Consider the following 10,158-nt stretch of genomic DNA (forward strand, 5'->3'; position numbering starts at 1 on the left):
CAGCTAGGAGACAGAGGAGCCACACTGTTAAAATCACACACATTAAAGTTTATTGAATGAAAAGTGGAGTTTTGGTAAACATTTTGTCGGTGGCACTACATACATTCAGCTTCTCTGGGAGACTCAGGTTCTATCCTGCAATTTAACCCTGCCACATACAACAACACAATTGTGGAAACCCCAGAGATTCTCTGTGTTTCTCAAACCTTTTAATGCACCAGTTTAATACGTCAGTGACATTTTGCATCATTTTTTTTTTATATTCTGCGCACAGTTCCTTTTGGATGTTAGTGAGACTGTGGTCATGTGACACAGGAGTTCCGGGCTACATCACAACCAGGAAATGGAAGCCACCTGTTTCAGGTCACATCAGTGCAGGATGAAGGGAAGGACACATGGGACAGGGAGTCATGTGACATTTTTGATACACGCCCATATGGATAAAAGAGCCTTAATGAACCCATTAGATGACAGGTCATCAGTATCAGTACACAGAACAGAACTCGTAACTCTCCGAATGTATTGAACACCATTGGATCACATGACGTAGTATGGAACACGAGAGACAAGGGAGATCACTGCTGTAGGAGAGGCATGGCATTACTGCGCCTTGGGACAGATCTGAGGTCAGTCGTCATCCTTCTTAAACCCTAATGGGAAAGTATGGGGGGGGGACTCTGGACTGACCCTAGAGCAGTTACCCAAGCATGCAGGAAGAACCATACCACAGCTTAAAATACAGGCCTCGCACTGTAGAAAACAAGCAACAAGGATTGTGGCATCTTTATACTAAATAACAGCTATATAAGTTACCACTTCATGAATAAGCGCAGAGCATATTTATCTATACACATTTATACATTCAGGTTATTTACTTTAATTCTCTGTTTATGGCACCTGTACAGCTCTTGAGCGTAGTGTTTACCCAGTCAGAAAGTTGAAGGGAGCAACAGATGACTGGCTGTTTTGGGCAGATCTGATTGGTGGACCTCTGTTTTGGGCAGATCTGATTGGTGGACCTCTGTTTTGTAAAACTATAGGCTTGTCTCGCAGTTTATCTTCCTCATATATTTTATGCCTCTAGTGTGTTTTCAAATGAGCATGACTGTTTTTTGGTGGAGGTGTCCTGAAAGCAATATAATTCTCAAAATATAGCAAATGTATAGTTTTTGTTTTTAATAGAATTACATAAGCACTACTAGCACTAGCATCATTTGAACAGAAACCCCCCAAATTTGGTGTGAGTATATCTATATTTCGGCCATGTGGTTCTTGACGGGGGTGTGGGGGGAGATTTCTGTTTCAAGAAATCAGTCCCTCCCGCTCGTCTTAATACTAGCCCCATGCTCAGTGGCTCTTGCACCCACATAGGAATGTGTCTGAGCAGGTCAGAAACGAACACTGACGGAACTGGTTAAGCGATGTCACAAATACCTTACAGCTTTTTTTGTTTACTATTTTTATTTTATTTTCGTTTTTTTTTTTTTATGTTTCTTTTTGTATCATTTACTAAAATCAGCGACAAGTATGTATTTTAATTACTACAGAAAAAGCCTTAAGATAAAATAAATAAAATCGTAAAAACGGAAAAGCACACAGACTCAAATGAATTAGATGTAATATTCACATGGAAGACAACATATACAATATTAAACATTTTTCTAGATCAATACTGCCTCCTATACAACAAAGGCCAACATTTTGATATCTTGTTTTGGCCAATTACAAACTAGTTTGGTTGAGTGAAATACAGTAAAGTAATAGAGACAGCTAAAGAACTGATCAAATGCCATTTTGACTGTTCCATTGCTTCCAGAAAACACAGATTACTCTTTAACATATAAAAATACTATACCAAAATGAAATACAAATATATATATTAGAATCTGTTAGGCATTTCTGTATAAAGAGAGGGCTAAAGGAGTTACAGATTACAAACCAAATAATAACAAAAATAAAATCATAATGCAAAAACATTTGAAACTAGACAAAAACAAAACAAAAAAATAAAAACAATTCTGCACATTTTTGTTTTGTAATAAACATGATGATAATAATGATAAAAAGCTCTACATATTCATCAGCAAACTGTTCTCCACACATGCAATAGTTTGCTCAAGTTTTAATACTGCAGGCATCGAGGGGGAGGGGCCTAAATGCCCCTCTCTACAAGGAGGAGGGGCTATGCAAATCATCCTAACCCTGAGGCAATGCATGCTGGGATTGTTTACCACTGGGCACTGCCCGCTTCAGATGGGGGTGTTACTGGGAATGATGGGCGTGACCTCACAAAGCTTCCCCGACAACCGTAGAAAGCGCCTATCCTAGCAACTGCCAAATGGTACTACCAGGTGTTTGAGTTGGCATCCTGTGTAAGGTGACCATGTACGGATGAAGGGCGGATGACTATTCATCTATGTTGCTAGTTGATGCAGTGTGTATAAGGTCATCAGTCCTCAGCAGGGCACTGCAACACCAGGTCACATTATCACTGACCCCTGACCTCTCTCTGCTCTCATATGTGCCAATCATGACCATCCCGTGGTTACATCAGACAAGTGTGTGTATGTGTGTGTATGTAGCAGATAAGTATGTGTAAGTATTTATTTAGAAAGCGTAGAGTTCACCACAACTATAAAACAACCCAGGTCAATTTAGCCAATTTAGCCAAGTCTGGTTCAGCCCAGCAAAACACACTTTTGCCTAACCTGGCCTGCTTCCGTTTGGCCAAAGGGACCCCAGCCAAGCTCAGCTTTACCCAGCAGATAACCACCAATCGTAGCCCAGCCTAGCTCCTTCCCAGCTCAACTCATCTACCTAGCCTGACCCTGCCATCCAGCCCAACCGTCCTCTCCTCCAATCTCCCATCTCTCCTCGTCATGCCTCTCTCCACCGTCAGACCTCACCAGACTGGACGCCACCATCTTTCCGACGGGCCACAGGAAGTGGAGATGTGAGATGGAGATGTGGTTAGATGGAGCACAGGTACAGAACACACCATGCGGGCAGGGTGGGAGGGGGTCATCCTTCTGAACGCAACCCTGGGAAAGATCTGGACCCCTTTGGAGCAAAGTTGCCGATACAACGTTGCTGCGGTTGCTGTTGTTGTCAACTCTCCCATGTTGTTGTTGTTACTGATGTCGTTGTTGTTTATCTCTGCGTTACTGTACGTCACACACCCATGGACGCATGTGGTGATAGGGAGGAAAGGTCCTATTTTACAAACATTGTTGTCCATAATATATAGAGGTTTTATATATATTTCTTTTAAACTCTCTTCTCTCTCTCTTCCTCTTTATCGTTCTTTCCTCCGGTTCACTCTCTCTCTTTCTCTCTCTCTCGTTCCTTCTCCAGCTTCAGTGGCAGCAGCAGGTTTGCGTGAGGCGCGCTACATGCAGCCTGCGCAGCCACACTTGACGGTCTTCTCCACCTCCTCGCTGAACGAGGTGCCGTCGCTGCACTCAAACGTGTATTTCCGGCGCTTCATGCGCTGGCTGGCGCAGCAGGTGCCCGTGTCGCAGGTGCCGGAACATTCCACCCAGGAGACCATGCGGGTGGTCTGGCAGATGGCGTAGCCCCGCTGGACCTGGTAGAAATCTCGCACGGGCTCTCCCCGACACTCAGACTCTGGACAGGGGAGGAGGAGGGAAGGACACAAGGCTGTGAGATGGGTACTGTATGGGTACTGTATGGAGGTTTAACATCCAGGACGCAGACAGTAGGGGGGGACCACAGACACTATGCTGACACACTGGTCAAATCTTCTGCTTTTGGCGTCGGTGCGTTTGATTGGGCGACACCTCCGACTTCTAAACAACGGGAGGAGGGGGGGGGGGGGTCAATGGCCCAATGCTGAGACACTTGATATTGTTTACATTCATTTCAAACGGGGCCTTCTCTGTCTCTGGCCCACACTCCAGTCCAGTTGGGGGCGATGACGCACCATCAAAGACTGCCGCCAACCGCCATTAAAACCCACAGAGGAAGAAGGAGAAGGACAGCAAGAGTAACCGGCCCAGCGGTCGTACCGGCGTCGCAGAGCTCCCCGGCGTAGCCGCTCTCGCAGTGGCAGTACGCGTCGCCCGACTCGGAGATCTGACAGCGTCCGTGTTTGCAGGAGAGGCGGCGGCAGGGGTTGAACAGCTCCCCCTGCTGGTTGCACAGGGCGCCGCGGTAACCGTCCTGGCACTCGCACCTGTAGGACTGGCTGTCCAGAGGGACGCACTTCCCATGGGCACACCTGGGGGGAGAGCACAGCTCAGTCAGGCCAGCAGACAGACAGTTCACCAAGTAGTCAGTCTGCCAGTCGAGCATCAGTCTCTCATTTGGATATTCACAGTCAGCTAGCCAGTTTGTTAGCCAGACAGACAGTCAGCCAGTTGGTCAGTCAGTCTGCCAGTCGATTGTCAGCCAGTCTTTTGGACCACAAAATCACCCATCCACGTTAACCAGAGAGTTAGTTGGTTAGCCAGCCAGCCAATCAGTCAGTCAGTCAGTCAGTCAGTCAGTCAACTCACCAAACCAAACATGACAGGTATTAAAAAAACAAAACAGAAAAAACTAACTGCGACAACTTACTTGCTGCCTTGGCAGGGGCTTGCAGGCTGGCTGGCAGGCTGGTCGCAGTGCGGTCCGCTCCAGCCGGACTGGCAGTGGCAGATGGGTCCCTGTGCACCGTCTGGTTGGCAGATGCCATGCAGGCAGTAGATCTTACGGCACGGCTCACAGCCCGGCACCACGCCCGGCTTCATCTGGGTCTTGGTGAAGTCCTGCAGCTCGTTGTTGATGTACAGGTTCTGGATGCAGCCGTGGAAACTGGAGCCATTCTGGATCTGCCACATGCGGAAGGCGGCCGAGTGGACATCCACCGGCATACCTGCGAGGTGGGGAGGGAGGGAGGGAGGGAGAGAGAGAGAGAGAGAGAGAGAGAGAGAGAGAGAGAGAGAGGGAGAGGGAGAGGGAGAGGGAGAGAGAGAGAGAGAGAGAGAGAGAGAGAGAGAGAGAGGGAGGGAGGGAGGGAGGGAGGGAGGGAGGGAGGGAGGGAGGGAGGGAGAGAGAGAGGGGGAGGGAGGGAGGTGAGGAGGGAGGGAGGGAGGGAGGGAGGGAGGGAGGGAGGGAGGGAGGGAGGGAGGGAGAGAGAGAGAGAGAGAGAGAGAGAGAGAGAGAGAGAGAGAGAGAGAGAGAGAGAGAGAGAGAGAGAGAGAGAGAGAGAGAGAGAGAGAGAGAGAGAGAGAGAGAGAGAGAGAGAGAGAGGGAGGGAGGGAGGGAGGGAGGGAGGGAGGGAGGGAGAGAGGGAGGTGAGGAGGGAGGGAGGGAGGGAGGGAGGGAGGGAGGGAGGGAGGGAGGGAGGGAGGGAGGGAGGGAGAGAGGGGGAGGGAGGGAGGTGAGGAGGGAGGGAGGGAGGGAGGGAGGGAGGGAGGGAGGGAGGGAGGGAGGGAGGGAGGGAGGGAGGGAGGGAGGGAGGGAGGGAGGGAGGGAGGGAGGGAGAGAGAGAGAGAGAGAGAGAGAGAGGGAGAGAGAGAGAGAGAGAGGGAGGGAGGGAGGGAGGGGAGGTGTTGGTTAGAGGTGCGGGGGATGACGTCCAGGGGCACAGACAGACAGCTAACATAGGTCTGGGATGGCTGGGATGAAGGAGGAAGACGAGGATGCTTCAAAGAGACATGGAGGATGCTGTTGACAGACCCGGTTGAGGAAAGACAAGCAGCTTCAGAGTCTTTGAACGCGTCAGTGGCAGAGGGACACAGGTACATCTCACAAACACACTACCACACAAGCACCTGCCAACGCCAAGCCAATCCTGATATCAGAAAAAAACACTATTTCAAGTGAGTCAAGTTACTCCAGTGATAGTTTTTGCATTTCTCAAGAGAGAGTTGCCATAAAAAGTGTTTAATGTCAGGAATGGCCTCGCTTATTGACAGAGCTGTACTACGGGTGAAACAATAATACAACACAGTTGCTTAACTTTGAATTATGGCGCATGCTAACACCATGCCACAGAACTGGAGTGAGACTGTGTCTGATAGAATGAAGAAGTCTTAGCAATCTGGTGTCTTTGATGTTGTGTGATACAATGTTCTGCGGTGTACGTGTGCTTGTGTTTGCGTGCTTTCTTGTGTAATCATGTTTGTGTGTGTTTCAAAGTGTGTTCCTCTGCATGTGGGCTCTACCAGACACAGTTGGGAGGTGTTTGTGGATGTTTGGATGCCGAGAGGAGTTTGGATTTGGGTTGCGGGGACTAGGGCTGGGATGAGGTGTGTGTGTGGGGGGGGGGGGTGCAGGGGTGACAAGATGAGGTGTTGGTTTTGGGGTGGGGCGTGGGGGGGGGGGGTGACAGTAGTGTAGTAGTTCAGAGTGCCTGCAGAGGAGGGGGGTGAGTTCTGTTGGAGAGGGCCCCTACCCCCCACGTATAGTGGCGCCTCGCGGTTGAGGGGCCGCACGGCGCCAAAGCTGTCCATGGTGGTGGGGAGGCCGCCGTCGATGGACAGGTTCACCGTCTGGTCAAAGGTCACCAGCTCCACTGTGTGAAACTGCCCATCGTTAATGGTCTCCGTGCTGTGGACGGGGGAGGGATGGGGAGAGAAAGGGAGGAGAGAGAAAGATGGAAGGGGGGGTGGGGGGTAGGAAGGGGGTGAGGAGTAGAAAGGGAGGACAGAGAAAAAGGAAAGAGGGGAGGAGGGGGAGAAACGGAGGAGAGAAACAAAAAAAAAGAAAGAAAGATAGAAAGAGGGGGAATGGGGAGATTTTTTAAAAGAGGGGAGGAGAAGGACAAGACAAAAAAAAGTTTTAGACAAAAAAAGTACAACAATTCAATCCAAGAAGAGCGCTTCAATTTACGAAGAGCGCTGTTCGTGTGGGAGAGACCGAGAGAGAGACCAAGAGAGGGAGGGAGAGAGAGAGACCGAGAGAGAGAGGGAGAGAGAGAGAGAGAGAGACCGAGAGAGAGAGGGAGAGAGAGAGACTGAGAAAGAGAGAGAGAGACCAAGAGAGGGAGGGAGAGAGAGAGAGAGAGACCGAGAGAGAGAGAGAGAGAGAGAGAGAGAGAGAGAGAGAGAGAGAGAGACCGAGAGAGAGAGAGAGAGAGAGAGAGAGAGAGAGAGAGAGAGAGAGAGAGGGGAGAGAGGGAGGGAGAGACACACATACCTGTAGATGGCGTGGCCGGGCTGGCTCCCAGGGTCGTAGCTGACCTTGACATGACCTTGGTGGAGCTCCACGGCGATGTGGTCGTTGTCGCCGTTGTACAGCAGGATGCCGTTGTCCTCTGCCGTCGACACCTGCAGCTCCCGGGGGTGGGGGTCAAAGGTCACAAGGTCATCCCATCGACAGTGGCAACAGGTTTGACACGTTTCATACACGTTCCCCTACATCCGTTATTGTTATGGAGAGCCGTACTTAAGTCACACACACGCTGACTCATCCCGACACACACACACACGCTCACCCACCTAGACACACACTCACCAACCCACCTACAGACACCCTCCCACACACACACACACACACTGGAGTCCACCCACCTGCAGAGTGATGTTGGCCTGGGGCCAGTTCTTCAAGTCCGACAGGAGCAGGTAGGAGTCTCGGTCGACAAAGTTGACGCTGACGAGCTTCTCGCAGCGAGGCCCGCCGAAGCCGGGCAGACACTGGCACAGCGCCCGCCCCCCTCGCTCCACGCAGGGGGAGTCGTTCTGGCAGTCTGCCAGCTCACACAGAGACCGAGGAGAGGGGGACACCTCGCACAGCTGGCCGCTGTGTGACGAGACCAGGGGGGGAGGAGGAGAGAGGAGGAGGAGAAAGGAGGAGGAGAGAGGAGGAAGAGAGAGGAGTGGAGGAGGAGAGAGGAGGAGGAGAAAGGAGGAGGAGAGAGGAGGAGGAGAGGAGGAGGAGGAGAGAGGAGGAGGAGAAAGGAGGAGGAAGAGAGAGGGAGGAGGAGAGAGGAGGAGGAGAGAGGAGGAAGAGAGGAGGAGGAGAGAGGAGGTGGAGAGGAGGAGGAGGGAGGAAGAGAGAGGGAGGAGAGGAGGAGAGGGAGGGGGAGAGGTGGAGGAAGAGAGAGGGAGGAGGGAGAGGAAAGGAGAAGGGAGAGGGAGACAGGGAGGAGAGAGGAGGAGGAAGAGAGAGGGAGGAGGGAGAGGAGAAGGGACAGGAGGAGGAGGAATGAGTTGGAGAAGGGAGAGGAGGAAAGGAGGAGAGACAGGAGAGGATGAATTGAGCTCCCTTGTGTTTGTGTGCATGTGCATGTCTGTGGTGTGTGTTGGTGTGTGTGGATATGTCTGTGATGTGTGTGGATATGTCTGTGTCGTGTGTTGGTGTGTGTGTCTGTGGTGTGTGTTGGTGTGTGTGTCTGTAGTGTGTGTTGGTGTGTGTGTCTGTGGTGTGTGTTGGTGTGTGTCTGTGCTGTGTGTTGGTGTGTGTCTGTGCTGTGTGTTGTTGTGTGTCTGTGCTGTGTGTTGGTGTGTGTCTGTGCTGTGTGTTGGTGTGTGTCTGTGCTGTGTGTCGGTGTGTGTGTCTGTGGTGTGTGTTGGTGTGTGTCTGTGCTGTGTGTTGGTGTGTGTCTGTGCTGTGTGTTGGTGTGTGTGTCTGTGCTGTGTGTTGGTGTGTGTCTGTGCTGTGTGTTGGTGTGTGTCTGTGCTGTGTGTTGGTGTGTGTGTGTCTGTGCTGTGTGTTGGTGTGTGTGTGTCTGTGCTGTGTGTTGGTGTGTGTCTGTGCTGTGTGTTGGTGTGTGTCTGTGCTGTGTGTTGGTGTGTGTCTGTGCTGTGTGTTGGTGTGTGTCAGTGCTGTGTGTCTGTGGTGTGTCTCACCTGTAGCCCTCAGGACAGGAACAGGAGTATCCGTTGAGCTCGTCGACACACTGGGCTCCGTTCAGACAGCGGTGCTCCGCACAGTCATCATAATCAACGCTGCAGTCGTCCCCCACGTAGCCCGGGGAACACACACACCTGCAGCGCACACACACACGCATTGCATCACACACATGCATTACAATACCACTACAACATTCACAGTTCCTCCGTCCTTTTAGATCCTGGAACTGGTGATCCCTTACATGAAACAACACGCATACAATATTTTACCTCCATCCCCCCCCCCCCCCCCCTCTCTCTTTCTCTCTCTCTCTCACTGACACACACACACACATACTTGGGCCCGGTGGAGGTGATGAGACACGTGGACTGGTGTTGACAGGGGCTACGTCCGGGTGCACACACATCCTCCATCTCCTCACACATCTCCCCTGGAGAGAGAGAGAGAGGAGGGAGGGAGGGAGGGAGGGAGGGAGGGAGGGAAGGAGGGAGGGAGGGAGGGAGGGAGGGAGGGAGGGAGGGAGGGAGGGAGGGAGGGAGGGAGGGAGGGAGGGAGGGAAGGAGGGAGGGAGGGAGGGAGGGAGGGAGGGAGGGAGGGAGGGAGGGAGGGAAGAGAAGAGAAGAGAAATAGAAATAGAAATAGAAATAGAAATAGATTTGTTTGATTAGGAGAAAGTACATCAAAAGGGTCGATGCTTGCTTCTTGATTGTCCCTGTACTTGGACGCATCACAATGAACATAGAGATGTATAATAAGTCTGTGTACATAAGTGTGTGTGTGTTACCTGTGTAGTAGGGGGCACACAGGCAGGTGTAGTTATTGACTCCATCCAGACAGCTGCCTCCATTCTCACAGTCGTGGTCCTCACAGTCATCCAGGTTCATCTGGCAGGTAGGACCTTCGAAGCCCAGGGGGCAGGAGCAGCTGGAGAACACACACACACAAACACACACACATGCAGAGTTCAGACAGTATACTGAACACGATTGACTCCATTAGAGCTAGACGACCCGATCAAGAGCTGACCAAGAAGATGATGAACTACGTAACCAGCTCCGATGGACCGAGAACTCGAGTCACGACCGTTCCCGTTACAGATGACCCACGAGGTGAGCAGACTCCCAGACCGTCCCCTACCTGAAGCTGCCATCCTCGTCCTCGTTCAGTTGACACGTGCCCCCGTTGGCGCAGGGGCTGCTGCCACAGGCGTTCAGCGCCGTCTCACAGCTCCTGCCCTGCTCAGAGAACACAGGGGCGACAGGGATGTCAGCTCCTTTCGCTTCACCGTCTGAAGAAGGGGAGTCAGATGGCTGAGCGGTGAGGGAGTCAGGCTAGTTATCAGAAGGTTGCCGGATCGAT

General features: G+C 51.6%; 1 protein-coding gene across 1 annotated transcript in view; it reads right to left on the minus strand.

The window, feature by feature from the left end:
• Nucleotides 1-27: 27 nt before the first annotated feature.
• Nucleotides 28-10,158, minus strand: part of LOC146267824 (slit homolog 1 protein-like) — a 10,396-nt gene continuing 265 nt past the window's right edge. The window contains exons 2-11 of the mRNA XM_084709378.1: nt 9,937-10,087; nt 9,584-9,723; nt 9,136-9,229; nt 8,796-8,933; nt 7,518-7,746; nt 7,144-7,274; nt 6,401-6,555; nt 4,579-4,876; nt 4,029-4,240; nt 28-3,627 (exon numbers count right to left, since the gene is read on the minus strand). Of these exons, the coding sequence (XP_084565504.1) occupies nt 3,389-3,627; nt 4,029-4,240; nt 4,579-4,876; nt 6,401-6,555; nt 7,144-7,274; nt 7,518-7,746; nt 8,796-8,933; nt 9,136-9,229; nt 9,584-9,723; nt 9,937-10,087 (1,787 nt within the window). The 3' untranslated portion in view covers nt 28-3,388. The remainder of the gene's footprint in view (nt 3,628-4,028; nt 4,241-4,578; nt 4,877-6,400; nt 6,556-7,143; nt 7,275-7,517; nt 7,747-8,795; nt 8,934-9,135; nt 9,230-9,583; nt 9,724-9,936; nt 10,088-10,158) is intronic.

This window comes from Hypomesus nipponensis, chromosome 11, assembly GCF_054491055.1.
Source record: "Hypomesus nipponensis isolate SF chromosome 11, ASM5449105v1, whole genome shotgun sequence".
Classification (NCBI taxonomy): domain Eukaryota; kingdom Metazoa; phylum Chordata; class Actinopteri; order Osmeriformes; family Osmeridae; genus Hypomesus; species Hypomesus nipponensis.